The 17320-nt window shown below is 31.5% G+C and overlaps 1 protein-coding gene across 5 annotated transcripts in view; it reads left to right on the plus strand.

The window, feature by feature from the left end:
• LOC148612449 (WD repeat, SAM and U-box domain-containing protein 1-like) overlaps positions 1–17320 on the plus strand; it is a 37157-nt gene that overhangs the window by 15908 nt on the left and 3929 nt on the right. For 3 of the 5 annotated variants that reach the window (XM_088593876.1, XM_088593875.1, XM_088593872.1), the window contains 8 exons: positions 224–426; positions 710–811; positions 2091–2184; positions 5156–5189; positions 9106–9253; positions 10523–10717; positions 12847–12942; positions 14244–14315. In XM_088593876.1, the coding sequence (XP_088450002.1) occupies positions 224–426; positions 710–811; positions 2091–2184; positions 5156–5189; positions 9106–9253; positions 10523–10717; positions 12847–12942; positions 14244–14315 (944 nt within the window). The remainder of the gene's footprint in view (positions 1–223; positions 427–709; positions 812–2090; positions 2185–5155; positions 5190–9105; positions 9254–10522; positions 10718–12846; positions 12943–14243; positions 14316–17320) is intronic. The other 2 variants (XM_088593877.1, XM_088593874.1) reach the window with 1 other exon arrangement.

Genomic DNA, 17320 nt, shown 5'->3' on the forward strand with positions numbered 1-17320 from the left:
TAGCAGAAATAAAAAAAAATGTAACCAAGGACAAAAACCAGACATGGAAAACAGACAAATACAACAAAGAACATAAAATAACCAAAATAATACATAAGTAACAAAAGTACATTGTAAATGTGCAACTTGGACTCCACTAAAAACTGGGAGCATGGACCAGGTGCACCGGTAGGTTTTTAAGCTGTACCCCAAAAGCATTTTTCTATTAAATGTATCTTTGTAGGTCTTTTGTTGGACATGAAGCATCGGTGGTTGCTTGTGATTTTTCACCTGACAGTAACTTTATTGTATCTGGAAGCTGTAATGGAGATCTTCAAGTTTGGGATGCCAAATTTGGTCATGGCAAATGTTTAAAATATGTTGAGGAAGGCCATGATCTTGGAGTTTCCTGTTGTCATTTTTCTCCAACATATGGGTCGGCAAAGTGTAAGTTTTGTTTAATTTTTAGAGTTGTACAAATGTACATTTGTGAATATGAAGTTCAATGCTCATGTAATTAACTGTGTACAATGTATATATCAATTGTAAAATTCTTTATTTGATCAAACCAAACTTATTTGTAAATATCTAAGTTTCAATTTCGAACACGAAATTTGAAGAATTTTCTCAATAATCTTATCTTGATTGATAATGTAAGTCTTGGTTGTTTTTTATATGTTCTATAAATTGATTTGGTTATATCAAATTGATGATAATGTTTGTTATTTAGCAGTTCCGTCAGATAGTGGGACAGTCTGTTTCATGTTTGCATCAGGAGGACAGGATGACATTGTGAAAGTTTGGGACTTCCAGGCTGTACTTGGCTCAATTGGTTAGTAATTTACAGATTCTGGCAGGTCCTGTAATTTATAATTTCCAAATTTGTTTTGTTTTACACAATGACAGATTATTGATTATTTACCTTCCGTTTGTAGTTTTGTCCAAAAACGATTTTCAGGGCATAACTTCTGAATGCATTTGTGCAGTTACATTTTAACTAATACCTGTTAACCATTTAGGGATAAGGAAACACCTGCTCATTTTAGGGTCAATAGGTCAAAGATCAAGGTCACATACAATTTTATAATACTTTTTGTATTAGTAAAAATTGGTTTACGGGCATAGTTCTTGAATATTTTGTGCATTTTCATGAATGTTATGTTTAACTTAAGCTCAAAATGCGTGCACCCATTGTCATTAACCTTTTGGGAATGTTTTATTATGTCTCCTCCCACTTTGGTGAGGAAACAATTGATCACACTTTTGTAAGAGCAACTCCTCAGAAACTACTGCACTTAGGACATTATATGCATATTATGAACTTATGGTTCATTGAATTTAGTAATTATTACGATTTGAACTTTGTAATGTGGTTGACATACGTTTTTGTAGGCAAATACAAACACTAATTTTTATTAATATATTGATATATAGATATGCATGAAGGAATATAATTAATGTTGGAGGACTCAAAAAGGAGATAATCCGACCAAATTAAGGTTCTGTTCTTGTTAAAATCTCCATAGCACAACTCCTCCTAATTATCTCAAGGGATTTTGATGAAAATTAATAGGAAAGTTGGGTATCATATGTTTATTGGCAAAAAGAAACATAATTGATGTCGGAAGGGTCCAAGGGGAGATAATCCAATTTTAGGGTTTAACATGTATAAACCTTGTAAGAGCAACTCCTCCTATGCTGTGTAAGGGATTTTAATGAAATTTTATAGCAAGGTTGGGCATCATATCGGGATGTGCATGAAGGAATATGGTTGTGGTTTGATGCCTCCAAAAGGAAATAATCAAAATAAAGAGTTTTACATGTAAAGTACATTTGAATCAGGGGTATTCTCATAGTGAGCTTGCTCACAATGTTTCTACATTATTTTTCTTTAACTTCTGGATTAAGTCTTCTCTCTTAGTTAAGGGTGTTTTTTTTGCTAACAAACATGTCTCGGATAGTTGTCTTTTGTGACGTTGATGAGCAGATAAATTATTTGAGCATTGTTTTTAATTAATCAAAATACAAAATACTTGTCACTGCTAACAATACTTCTTTTTGCTGAGTAAGATTTTTATTGAATGATGATTTTAAAGCTAATCATGTTTTAGGAGTTTCTGTCAACTTAAGAACATCATTAAAAGGACATTCTGCTCCTGTTACCTGCTGCACTTTTTCCAATGATGGCTCATTCATAGCATCAGGGTAAGTTGATTTTTTACAACTGCAAAATTTTAGTGGAGGTATATTGTATAATGATATTGCAATATTTTTATGTAAATTAATTTGAGATAAATACTGTAATCTGATTGGTTAAAATAATTTTGTTATATCAATGGATAAAAAAATATTGACACACCCCTATTGAGTTAAATTCAGAGCTACTTTTCTTGTGTTTAAAGATAAAAATATGTTTTGAAATTAATTTATAAGAATTGGCTATGAAAAAAATTTTGTCTATTGAAAAATAACAAATTTTCCATGTGCATATTGTTTATTGCATAAAGTGCAATAAACAAAATATGCACATGGAAAATTTATGTTATTTTTCAATAGACAAAATTTTATCATAGCCAATTCTTAAATAAAAGTTTAAAAGTCTAAAGCATAATTGGGTTTACATATTAAACATGTGAATTGTCTCAATTATGCCAAAAATGGACTTCACAGGAACATTAGATTAATTTCTTTCAGGAATTTACTATTCAAGCAGTGACAATGGTATTGCAGGTACAAAATGAGAATTTCTACCATCCATTGGAGTCATTGCAAAGTCCATGTTGAGCTACTTGTATTGTAAACCCAATCTTTATGAGATTTATAAACGATAATAGCAGGTTTACAATGACATTACATGTACCTTATTCCTTTCTGTGATATTTTATCCACCCCTTATGATAAACCTATCCCCTGCTGCGATACTTTTACTGATTAGTACCTACATTGCTGAAGCCAAGAATGCATATTCCTATTTTACTAAGCTAATTCTGCCAAATCCATATATTAATTACCTTATGCATATTTTGGGTTTTTGATCTTTCAGAATAAAAAAACCTTATGTGGCCAGTTCATCATAGGAACTTCCTTACTATAAAATGTAAATATGTTTCAGGCACTTATTAAGCTCAATATGCAAATAAAATTAAGATCTAGTCTTGAAATCAACTGAAGATTTGAGGGACTCTGTTTTGGCCTTGGAAGATATTAAGGAATAAATTTGTATTTAGGCAATGAATTTCTTGCAATAATGTGTCAAGAAGCATTACATGTGCTATGCATGTTTTATTTAACACAATAATGATTCAAAATATCCATCTTAATAAGATTCTTATCATTAATAATTTATGATTTATAAAAAGGAAGTTATAATTAACAGCAGTGATTTTAACCAAGCACATTTGGTGAGAAAATTCAAATAAATAAAAAGTCCAGTCTAGTTATGGAAAATGATGGATAATCGGGTGATGTGAATATAAGAATTTCCATTGGAATGAATCCAATATACTACTTATTTGAATTTTCCTTAAGTTGAATTCAGATACTAAACCCAAGTATTGTATTTTGTTCACAACATAACAAATGTAAATAAAAGTAATTAATTGATGTTTAAATCTATAGCAATATGTAAATACAGCTGTATGTGTAAAAATTGACAAACGAAACATTGAAATCTGCATTGATCACTCTGTGGTCACGTAGTGCAATCACCGGTTTAATGGATCGGGTTGACAGATCAATGACTGATCAAAAATTGATCAGTGATCAATGACCAATTACCATTTCAGTTGCACAGATGGGTTCAGGTTCTCTATTAGGGAAAAAAAAAATTCTAAATAGTATGTGAAATGCAAATGTATGATTATGGTTTTATTTTACGTTACTTACATTATGTAATTTTTAAAATTTCGTTAATACTTATATTTTCACAAGAATCAAAAGCTTTCAGTGCAAACTGCACTTTGATTCACCATTGTGTGGTAGGGTATCACTTAATGCTCCATTTATGCCCTTATTTTTTGGTACTATGACATCATTAATGTTGATTTGTATGCAGTCTGTCTTTCAATTAACTACTAACATTTTAAATACAAATCCATTCCTAATTCTTATACAGGAATCTGCATGAAATTGGATTGTAGTGAATGTTAGACAAAAAAAAACCATTTCATGATAACTGAACAATTACTTGACTATAAGTGAATGGATTTTTTTATATTGTACCACAAGATACTATTCCATCATAAGAAGGGAATTTGCTTATTTAGGAATAAGGGACAAATTTGATTCTGGTCAAAATCTTTTCATGTGTCAAATATTTAACCACGATCAAAATTCAAAGCTGTATTGAGCTTGGATGGTGTTGCCCAAACAGTTAAGGGTTCAACCTCTGTGGTCTTATCATGCTGTGCCTTGCAAAGCATGTTATTTTGAATTGTGTAAAGATGTAGTTAACAATTAAGTGTAAACTGCCACAAACCAGGTTATTTTGTGTAATCTGTTAAAAAAATTAGAAACATTACTTTAATAAATATATTTGTTTCAGAGTTCTACTTTATGAAGAGATTGAGTACCTTTACACATACTTATAATATCTTACCAATCAAGTTCATGAGATACCTGAATATGTCATTATAACTTGTTAATTATAAGTTGTTCTCACATGTTTAAATTTAATCTTCGGGACATTTTCAATTCATATCTCTGCCTAACAACTTTCATTAGTTTTTTGTCATAGAATGTTAAAAATATTGCATAGAGTAGTATTTTGATGAACCGATTGACCGTCTGTACATTATTTAGTTAATTCCAAGTCTTGGAGGTAGGCATACGCCTCCAAAGAAGATACTTAATAAGATAATTACTTGAAAGTAAAATCTTGATGGTAAGATCAAATTTCCGTATTTTCCTTATGTAAGCATGGAATTCATAGAATATCATATTAATGTAATTGAAAACAAAAACGAAAACTAAAAAGAGTTTACATGGGAGCAGCTGTCAATACAGTTGTTGTTGTCAACTGTAGTAATTGAAGCAATTTGAGTTTAGGTTTTTTTTGCTTCTAATTTGGTCTCAGAGGGGTGACATTCTCATGTACAAATGTAGGTTAGGAGTTGTCTTGACCTGAGACAGAGGTCAGTGTAAATAGATGTATAATAACCTAAATAATTCTTTTCAGGTCAATAGATAAAAGTGTGATTTTATGGGATGCTGTAAGTATTTCTATTTTGTAAGAGCTTTCTTTCATGGATACATTTCTTAATCAAATTTGTTCCAAAGGCTGGTTACATTAGTCTTTTGGACATTTCCAAAATCAGTGATGACTTGCTAATATTGTAAGAGTTATCTCCTTTGAATTAAAATATCTTTAAGATTTGTTTGGTAAGTATTCTAGTGCCCCCATTTCTCATATAAATTTGATTGGATTTATATGAATTGTTGGTACCATGAATCTGTCAAAGCTAGAATTTAATAGTCATTAAATATTAATTTTATACAATTACAATTTTTGTGTTGTTGGCATATAATGTAATGGTGCTGTCATTGTCATAAGTGTTTGTCCATAGACACTTACATTATTGAGTGATAACATGAGGATTAGTTGTGGTCATATAATCGTATGGGCTATTGTCATCCATAGACTGGTTTTTATGTGATAAAATTGGGGTCCAAAAAAGGGCAATGAACATCTTTTCATAGAATTTAACTATACAACTTCAATAAAAGTGATATGGATGTTTATTATATTGTTCCACAATATTCTATACCTCAAAAATTAGTCCAGGACTTGTTTTGTGGGTTAAAAGTTGACCTATTTTAAAATGAAGGGCCAAAATCAAGCTTTCAGGAGGCCCTGCAATTACTTGACTTAAACTTAATGGATCTTTGAAATTTTACTCTTAGGTACCATACAATCAAAGGCTGGGATAATTTTTGTGGGTAGTGAGTGGAACCATTTGGTTATAAGGGGCTACTTCTGTTTATTGTTGAATTTTCATCCTTTGTCAAATGTTTAATCACAATCAAAACACTAACATTATCTAAAGTAATTGTACCGAAAGGCACCAGACCAAAAAAGGAACGCTTGTATTCATTTTTTTTTCGATTGTGACTCAAACTGCTTAGAAATATGGACCAAGTAGGGGCCAGAAACAAGCATTTTCATGATGACTGGAAATAACTATACTGCCGAGAGGTAGGTAGAGGGTAGATTGTTTTACCCTTGTCTTTGTTTCTGTCCAAAACAATTTTTTTGGTCAAAGTTTTCTCAGAACATACTCATCACATTTGCTTGAAGTTTTTAAATATTCTTCCTGATGGTATGCCATATGCCTTGTATAAAATTCCTTATTATACATATTACTCTCAAATTAATCACATTTCCAGTGATAAAAAATCACTTTTCTTCAATGTTTTAAGTGTTAGATAGTAAATTTCTTACCCATCATTAGAATGACATATTTCGTAGGACTTATGTTATGTATAATGAGAATAGGTATGGTGTTTTTGTCAAAGAGACAACAACCCCACCGGGCGGAAATTGTCAGCCAAAGGGAACCCATTGGTCTTCAATGAACAACACAGAAATCCTCATAACACATCATTATACAGCAAAAAGAATTGACCCTATATACTCAAGTAACATAAAAAATAAACTAAGGGTCAAAAGGAAACAAGACAAACAGAGGCTAGAAACTCATGACTTGGGACAGATGCAAAACAAAAAAAAAACAACCGGTGGGGTTAAAGTACATCAGCGTTATCACAGCCCTTGATGATCCCCCTTTAAAATCTGGCCACTGTGGAAAAAATATTATACAATTAAACTCACCTAAAAATTATTTCAATAAGGTCTGAGTTCCTTATTACAATGGAAATAAAGAAACTGAATATAAATTGCACAAATGTACAAAGTAACGACTACTAGCAGTTAACTGACATGCCAGCTCCAGACCATTTCAAGTCTACAAAATGTTCTGTCCCCATTGTATGTAAAATCAATTCCTATTCTACCTATGCAGGTTTGAGAAGCACAGTCCATTCCTATGCGGGTTTGAGAATCATAGTCCATGATAAGTCATACAATAAGGACACAACTCATGTCATGCCAAAAACTGCTTTTAAATATAGTGTTTTAATTTCAATGGAATGACCCTATCAATGTCCTTCATGATTTGACAACAATATTATAACTATAGCCCTTAAGAATGAGCCTATTCAACAGTTTAGCTAACTTATTAAGTAAGTATTGAGCTTTTGGTGCTTTGTGTTGAATATTACCATAAAATAAAGTGTGATAGATACCTGCACTTATTAATCCTTTACAAGTACATCTGTATGTGATGAGTGAGTTCCTTGTATTGGTTGAAAAAAATTGTGAATGTTTTTACGAGAGTGTAATATCAAAAACCTTGATGCCTTATTTCTACGTTATATAAAGATTCTTTTCGTTAAGATTCGAAACATTGTTACAAATAAAAGCAAATGGAACCAATTGTGATCTGTAAGCACCATATGATGGTGACAAGGGGATGTCACCATCTAAAAATGGATACTTGTAGTTGACAATAGGGAATGAAAAATCATCTTTTTTATCATAAATTTAAGTATTAAATTTGCCATTTTCGATATGAACACTAAGATCAATATTTGCTGTATTTAAAGACAGTTCTACAGGATATATATCTTAAGTATGAATATTGAAGTCATTGTTGTCTAGAGCCAAAATATCCTCCAAAGATCTAAAGGTGTTATTAAATTTTTCTACCAAATGTTGTTTGGAAGGGCCTTTATATATTCTTAAACCATAAATTGTGATTTGTAACAGTTCAGACAGAAGTCCACAATAAGTGGTGCACAATTGGTCCTACAGGATTTTCAATAACTTGATTATAAATGGTTTCACAAAAGCATACAAAAATGTTGTATAACAGGAATATGAGTGCTGCAAGCATAACAAAACTAGTCCAATTGAAGTAATTTTTAAATTTTTTGTTACTTAAAAATGATGTAAAAGAATTTGAATAAATATATTCACATCAGGATTTATTAAATGACCATTTGATAAGATATGTGAATTTTTATTTTATTAGATTATGTTGAAGTTTAAAGACAAAATATATAAAGTTGAAAAATCAAACCTTTGGAACAGGGTTATGTTGCTACAAGATTGAAGTCATCACTACAGAAGTTTTATGGTCGTCATCATGAACTCGTGGATTGTTATGGAGTATCCATCTGCACCATGAAAACTGATTTATTCAACAGTTCATAGTTTTCCTTTTCTTGTTTGTCTACCCTGGACTTGACTTTTATGAACAACTCTGTGGGTGTTTCTAGAAAAGTAGAGGACGCTTACCCTACCGGTGTACCTGGTCCATGCTCCAAGTTTTTAGTGGAGTCTGAGCTGCTCATTTGCTTTTGTTACTTTGTATGTATGATTTTAGTTACTTTATGTTCTTTGTTGTGTATGTCTGTTTTCCATGTCTGGTCTTTGTCCCAGGATTTCATTCTTTTGATTACCGCTATAACCTTGGTTCCCTTGGTTACTCTTTGAACAGATTCCACATGGGCATGTAATTTATCAAGCACTTCAAATGAGTTTTTTACACGGCAAATAGATAATTACATTTTTTTATATAAACTTTATTACAAAAATTTATAATCAGAATTTTTTTGCTATTAAGTGCACTAGTAAGTAAAATAGGAAGTCTAGTTCTAGAGCAATGACTTGAAGAGGAAATAAATCTATATTTATTAGGTGATTTGTTAAGTTGGGGAGCAAGTATATAATAGGAACTTCTTATTCTAATTAAAATTAGCCCCTCAGATGGGAACATAAAAAAATAAAAGAACGCAAGACCTAATTTTGATTAGACTGGGAACTTCTATACTGCTAGACTCAGCTTGTAAATAATTAGTGTTGTGTTTGTGTTTGTTCACAATTTTACTTTCTGAAAATTTAGTCAGTTGGAATATTGGCAAATTCGTAATTTCTTTTTGTAAAATTTCAATATAAAGGTTACAACAAATCGCAATAATATTACATTTGTATTTGCAGCTTTATCAGCAGGATAATTTGTGGGATAATAATATGATATTATTTTGGTACATGTGCATGTTTTTCAGTTAGATGGTAAATCATTACATGTGATAGAAGGTCACACCAGGTATGTGACAAGCTGTGCATTCTCTTGTGATAGGGAGCTCTTAGCTACAGCATCTAATGACAAGACAGCAATGATCTGGAGGTTAACTACAGAGGAAGATATTTTCAGTAAGTCTCTACTTGGTCATCATAGTTGTTTAGAAATATTTCACAGAAAAAAAAGAACCTCAAGGAAATTTCCTGTTCTGATAAGCTTGGACAAAACTAATACATGTTCTTGTTAAAATAAAATTATTAAATTGTCAAGAGTTCATATGTTCAAGATTATTTTTCACTTTTAAGCTCACCTTGAGCTATTGCCATCACTTGGAGTTCATCGTCATTGTCGGTCGTCGTAAACAACTTTTCAAGACTCTTCTCCTCTGAAACTACTTTACCTATTAGAACCAAACTTAGTATGAATGTTTCTTGGGTTATTCTGGAAAGAATTGATGTGAGGATAATTGATCTGTGGAAAAACATGGCTGCTGTTACTAAAAATAGAACATAGAGGTCAGATAGAAGTTTTTGGCATATGTCTCAAAAAATGTTAGGTTAGCCAAATTCTGACATGGGATAAAAGCATTCAGCATGATGATATTTCTGTAATTGATATTCTTGTTTTGATCTGTTATGCCATGTCAGGGTTACTGCCCTTTTTCGATGTTTTTTCCCTATTTTTAATGTTATTTCCTTCAGATATCTTCTCTGAAACTACCAGACCAATTAGAACCAAACTTGGTATGAATATTCCTTAGGGTATTCTGCGTAGATCTTATGTGGGGATTTTTGATCCATAGAAAAACATGGCAACTGTTTCTAAAAATATAACAATGGGGTCAGTCAGAAGTTTTTCTTATATATTTCCAAAACTGTTAGGTTTAGCTAAATTCTTTAAATATTTTTTCAATTGCCGAAATTATCCTTATTGTCAAAGTTGTCGGACTACTCCTTGTTAGAATTATTGTCCTTGAAAGGTGAAAAATGACATTTGTGTACAGTTTTCAGCCAATATCTTGAAAACTATGATAGATAGAAAGAAACTTTCAGTTGCTGAAATGATCCTACCAAAGTCTTCTTGAGTCAAATTTGTTGGACAACTTCTTAGAGTTATTGTCCTTGAAAGGCAAACATTTAACCAGGTAAGCGATTTAGGCTCCTGGGAGCTTCATGTTACCATATGGTTTCTGTGAAAATGATAAAAATTATGTGCATATCCTAAATAAAGCTTTATTTACTATCCTTTTGAAAGATCAAAACTATTCTAGCTAAAAGTTTTTGATCCTCCACTAAATTCCCCTTGGAAATGATTACAATGTATTAAAAGAATCATACTGAAAACTTGCATCATGAATTAAAAACTAACAAATGACAGTAACAGCATTTCATAATTTACAGAAAACTTAGAAGAAAAACAATCAGAATGTGAATGTGAGGAAATTAAGCCACTAAACAAATGGTCTGTTGAGGATGTTTGTAAATGGTTGGATGAAATAGGGCTTGACCAACATAAAACTACATTTAAAAGTAATGCTATTGATGGTACTGAGCTAGAGGTCATTTCAGACAGTATGCTACAACAATTAGGTGTAGGTAAGTGATCAGGAGTATTCTGTACTTATATTGAATTAAATGTGGATTATGCATTCACATTATTTTGGCTTAGAATACTTTGTAGAAATTCTGAAAGACATCTGTTTTGTTTATGTATTAGTATGTGAATCTTGGTAAAATTTTACCGCAAGGTTCCTTACCATGAACAGGTTATATCCTTAACATTTAGGAATTATGGACTGAAATGGCTAAAAATGAGTTTTACTTGATTGAGTACTTGATTGGATACTTGGGATATTGTACCAGTACATGTGGGTTCCATACTTCACAAGGAAGGTTTAAATTTATTTTAGAGGTTATAACCTATACTGATAAAGATTTTAGGTAAAAGGGGACCAAAAGCAAGTATTTTACAACAGCTTGAAATGGAATGTAGCTTTATAGGTAGAAATCTCCCCTACACAATACCAATGTGTCCTGCTTAATTACCACTGAAAAGCAAAGCTTTGCTTTTTCACCTACCAGTAAATGAATGTTAAAGTTTGATAATGTTATCCAATGAGAAACAAGTAAATCTTAAAATTTGATAATGTTTATCCAATGAGAAACAAGTAAATCACTTGTTTTTAGGTTAAAAGCAACTAAAACACACTAGTGTTAGGTATAATTTAAAGTCTATATCATCATAATTGAGAGCTATTCAAACTTTAAAAACAGTTTCCAAAATATCACACAGGTGTTAATTGGTTATGAAGTAGAATACAGGGTGTAATGCAGGGAAGGTTTCTACCTAGAGAGCTACTTAAATTACTCAAAAGCCTTATTAGATTTGTATTAAAATTATAATCAATCATTTTCAAGCTGCTGAAAAACTTTTTATACAACTGCACAAAATTTGTGCTTATATAATGATATGGCTCTGTTGTCATTGTTGATTGTGCCATCAACATCATACGTAAACACTTTGATTTTCATGTTACAAGTTGAGTATTAGTTGGTTGATCCTTAAAAAATATTGTTACAACATTCCAAACCACAAAAAGAAGGTTGGTATTGATTTTGGGGTTATGACCCCAACAGTTTTAGAATTAGGCACCAACATTGGGGAAAAAACAAGAATTTTATAGAATTTAGATATATAACCAGTAAAAGCATAGAAATATCATTTATATCATTCTATAATATTCTATACCACAGTGTTTATTTTAAGAAAGGGTCAGAATCAAGCATTTTCTTTAATTCCAGATAATAACTTGACTTCTAGTGGATGGGTCTCTTTGAAATTGTATTTTGAGGTGCCATATCACAAACAGAAGACTTGGCCAAAAAGTGACATATTTGGTTGTGGTAAAATTCTTATCCTGTTCCAAATACCTAATTGTTAACAAAATTAAAATGAATGGCGTATCTATAATTGCCCCAACTGTGGTTGTATCAAGCTGCACCTTATGAACCATTTTATTCAATTTACTTAACTGTATGTGATGAATCTCTGTGCAATGTACATATATCACAAAATTACATACCAGAGAAGTCAGCTGGAATTGATTATGGAGGTATCTTCCATACCAATGAAGGAATGTAGGGTCAAGACTAGCCAAAAGGAAAACGGACACAATTCTGATATCTGATCTGATTAAAATTGAATGGATTTCCATGAAATCGTATTGTTAGTTTTTTAGGTTTCATACCACAGAAGGAATGATTTGGTAGTTAAAAGGGTATTCCTTTAATATAATAAATACAAAGGACCACATGAAGTCTAAAATAAGCACTTTCATCAACTTTGTAGAAACCACCTATTTCCTATGTATGTTTAGAAAAAAAATCATTGGTTGACTGAAATAGGTTAGACTTATTAATAATAAATATGATGTAGTCATTATCTATTTAGGATTAGGAAGTAAGTTTTGCAGGGATGAGATTTAATTGATATGTTTCACATAATGAGGAACAAATGCTATGGATGATGTTAAGTCCAAGTCATAAGACCTGTCATGTTTTGATGTCCATTATGGGATCTCTTACTGTTCAGGATTCAATCTTCTTGACAGCATTTTTGTGTTGCTCCAATACATCAATAAGACATTCTACACACTTTTATCAGACTTTGTATCTACAACATTTATTCAAGAGATTTTAATTGTTGGTGTGTTGTTTTTTTATAGGTGCATTGGGCCACAGAAACAAAATACTGAGGGCAAGAGAATCATTAAACCGAGGAGGATCTGCAAAGAATCTTAAAGAAGCAAATAATTTGCTAGGTTTGTAAATTCACATCATATCCTAATATGAATTATGGAGAAGATTTTAAAACCTACTTTTGCTTGTTTAATACAATTAGACAGGTATAGAGTCCTAAACATTATAGTTATTTATCTTGCAATTTTTGTGTCACCTACAACAAAAGGTGAGACTAAGGTATTGCTTTTCTAGCATTCCATTGGTGTCAGCATCCAAGTAAGGATTTAATGTGAAGTTTTCTTATTAGGTCAGTGTGCTTCATTTAGGTTCATCAAATTTGAAGTTGCATTAGCATGACTGTACTGCATCACAATTCTGCATCTGTATTTAATGCATTTTATTTGTTGTTATCAAATGAAGTTCAAATGATAGCTAATGCAGCTTTAAACAGAAATTCATATTGATAAAAATTATCTTATGATATTGGAAATGCATTTTTATGATTATAGTATATAATTTTTAATCATTCTGCTACAATTTTTACAATTTACAAAAACCTCTTGTGCTAACAGCACTTTCATTAACTTGAATGTATGTGTATAGATTTTTATAATATTGCACCACACAGTTGCATTCCACTAAGATCAGACTTGGATAGATTTTAAGGATTATGACCTGAACTGTGAAGAAATTAAAGGAATAAACAAATGTTTTCTAATTTTTTAGGCAGTATTTTGAGTAAACATGTAATGACCTCTATGAAATTGTAAAACTTGATTTCATGCCATAAAAAAAAGGTTTTGATGGATTTTAAGGAATTTGGCCCTTTCTTTATAGGGTCAAGCTGTGACCATACTTATCCTAACTATTCTAGGCTGCATTAAGCTTTGTCCATACTTATCCTATTCTAGGCTGCATCAAGCTGTGACCATACTTATCTTAACTATTCTAGGCTGCATCAAGCTGTGCCCTTGGAAGCATTTTGATATATGAAGACATTCCTGGTATCTAAATGATAGCTGATGTTTTGAAATTTCTGATTTATTGGGGCAAATAAAGTATACTTTTTCGCTCCTTCTGGACCAATACTTTTGATTTTAACATATACAATGAAAGCTGTCTAAACCATACCTTGTAAAACCTTAAAACCTGTCTAAACAGACACCTTTTAAAGTCCCTGTATATCAGTTTAAGTTGAACATTGGTAAACCAAACACCTGAACCGAATCAAATCGATAGTTCATAAGGGTTTGGTTTAGACAGGTTTTACTATAGGGGAAAATTATGATTGAATGACATTAACACATCTTTGATATTAATATTAATGGAAATATAGAAAGTTACACTTGCACTATAAGTGCTGTATATATATTTATTTTAGATGTTGGAGTGCCAGATGAGTTTTTGTGTCCCATCACTAGAGAAATCATGAAAGATCCTGTTATTGCTGAAGGTATAACTCAAAGTGTTGATGTTTGTACCATTCCCCATTAACAACATTTTTATGTTTTAACTCTCTGTGTACAAGCCAAAAAAAAAAACGATTTATACCTTTGTAAAATAAATGTTTTTAAAAGATTAAACTGTTAAACTGTGAGTTCTATTGAAACATATCTGAGTGCTATAAACAGTGGACAATGTGTTCAGTTAAAAATCTAAGGAAGGTGGTTTTTGGCACTTACATATGATTAATTAGTCAAAACATAAACTGAAGACTGACAAAAAAGTATCACAGGTTTTTATACAACCACAAACAAACAAAAAATGTGGTATCAACCTGTTGTATTTGTCATCGGAGTGTGTTAACTTTTTTTTTTCAATGACTTGATTAAAACTTATACAATCATTTTGAAATTTTAACACATTGTTCCTAGGAACACGGCAGGGTCCGATATTTTTTGTTATTGCCCCTCTCATTTTGGATTTTTTCAATTCAAATGTCAATTTGTTTGTTATGAAATTCTGGTTATGGTTTTTTTTACAGGGTAGGCTTATTTTTAACAATTTTGGAGTTAAAGGGATACAAAATTGTGCCATGCAAAAAAAATATAAATTTATTAAATCACCTGGCCAAATGGGTCATGTGAGCTATTGCCATCACTTGGAATCTGTTGTTGTCGTAAACAATTTTTCAAAACTCTTTTCCTGTATAACGCTTGGGCCAATTTGAACCAAAGTTCGTGTGAATGTTCCTTAGGGTATTCTTCAAATACATGTAACTAATTTGGAAGTTTTTATTCTTCGAAAAACATGGTCACCATTACTGAAAATAGAACATTGGGATCAGACATATCTTGTTTACATATATATCCAAAACCCTAATTAGCAAAATTCTGACTTTGGGTAAGCATGATGAGATCTATCAGTGGTCAAATTTTCGTGTATATCTCTTAAGCCATGTTGGAGTCATTGCCTTTTTTCGATGTTTTTTGCTATTTTTAATGTTATTGCTTTAAAAAATCTGCTCCTCTGACACTACCAGGCCAATGAGAAACAAACTTGGTATGAATATTCCTAAGGATATTCTGCATTAAGTTTTGATCTGTCAAAAAACATGGTCTCTGCTACTAGAAATAGAACATAGGGGCCAGACAGTTTTTCACATATATTTTCAAAACTGTTATATTAAGCCAAATTCTGACGGGGTTAAAATGTTCAGCATGATGAGATCTATCTGTGGTCAAAGATGCATATTGATATGTTAAGCCATGTTAGAGTTATTGCCCTTCTGTGACATTTTTTTGTGTTGGTTATTTTATTACTTTTTTTTTAAATTCTCCTTATAACTACTGCACAGAATATAATGGAAAAAAATGATATGATTGTTCCTTTGGTATGAGTGATAGGAATTTTATCCAAGAAAAAACATTCAAAAATAGAATGTTGATTATAGGTGAGCAATTCAGGCTCTTAAGAGCCTTAAGTTTATTGTTGAACTCATTTTGAAATTTTTTTATTGGATTCCCTATGAAAATCCCTGCCTTCAATTTTCAATCTGATTTCAGATACCTGTTACAGTTTTTGAGTTGGAAGGGGTCAAATGGGCCACACCCAAAAAAATATGACTTTTTTATATGGTTGCAAACAATTTTGTCCTTGCCTGGTGTCCAGTAGACACTGGGTTTTTGTGTGATAATTTGAGTATTGGTTGATCTTTATAAAATTTTAAAACAAGGTTCCAAACTACATTGTCATCAAAAGGCCAAAAGTGACTATTTTTCGTGATTTTGACCCACTTGAAAATCAAAACAGAAACTTTCAGTAAAATGTTTTATCCTCATTACAAGGCCTATGAAGGTCCTTGCAGGTCCAAGATGTACATTTTGTATGATGGCAACTCCATATTACAATTATTGCCAAGAAATAGGGATATTTTTTTTGTTCTTAGCACAAATCTTGAAAATCAAAATAGATAAAAACAGAAAAAAACAAAACCTTTTCAATTGATGATCCCTTTGGTACTGATAGTTTATATTGAATCTAGTTTTAAAAAACTATAATTGTGAAGAAAACCTTGATGGAAATTTTGTAAACAGAGAGATAAAGAACAGAAGTTAACATGCTTATTTGTGTTCAAGATTTTCAAATAAGATGACTTTGAAAAAGCAGTATGTTGAATTTGTTAGAAAAGAATGACATCAACAATTTCCCTGTTTTACACTAACAGGAATATTATTTTAAAAAGTATTGTACAATTCTTTATACAAGTAAATTTATACAAAGCTTGGTTATTAAGTCTGTTTATATTTGAGTGATATTCTTATATTTTGTTACATGATTATCCGTAATCCTAGAAATAGGCAATTTGACATGTTACGACATGCGTCTTGAGAAAACTTTTAACTAAAGAATTTGAGGCTACTCAAAAATACTTTAAACTAATAAATTTGAAGGTATGTTTGCACTTGTTCAAATTGATATGCAATTATATCATATTTTTAGCTCACCTGGCCAAAGGCCACGTGAGCTTATGCCATCACTTGGCGTCCATATTTGTTGTCGTGGACAAATTTTAAAAAATCTTCTGCTCTGAAACTACTGAACTGACAGGTTTCAAACTTGGCATGATTGTTCCTTAGGGTGTTCTGCACAAAAAGATTTTTGATCCATGAAAAAACATGGCCGCTGTTACTAAAAATAGAACATAGGGGTCAGATTGCACTTTTTTGCAAGTAACTCAAAAACCGTTGCCTTTAGCAAATTTCTGGCGGGGTGAAATTGTTCAGCATCATGAGATGGACATATGCCAAAATTTTCGAAACAATTGGTCAACTGATGTAGGAGTTACAGCCCCTGAAACAGTTTTTTTTTGCATTTTTCACATATGCAACTTTGAAAATCTTCTTCTAAAATCCATTATACAGAATTCAGTGAAAGTTGGCATTTATGTTTCTTAGGGTACTCCACACAAATTGATTGTTGGGATTGTTGATTCATGAAAAAACATGGCTGCTATTA

This window comes from Perna viridis, chromosome 7 (genome assembly GCF_037379345.1).
Source record: "Perna viridis isolate PV_CMFRI_1.1 ecotype Kerala chromosome 7, ASM3737934v1, whole genome shotgun sequence".
NCBI classification, from domain to species: Eukaryota; Metazoa; Mollusca; class Bivalvia; order Mytilida; family Mytilidae; genus Perna; species Perna viridis.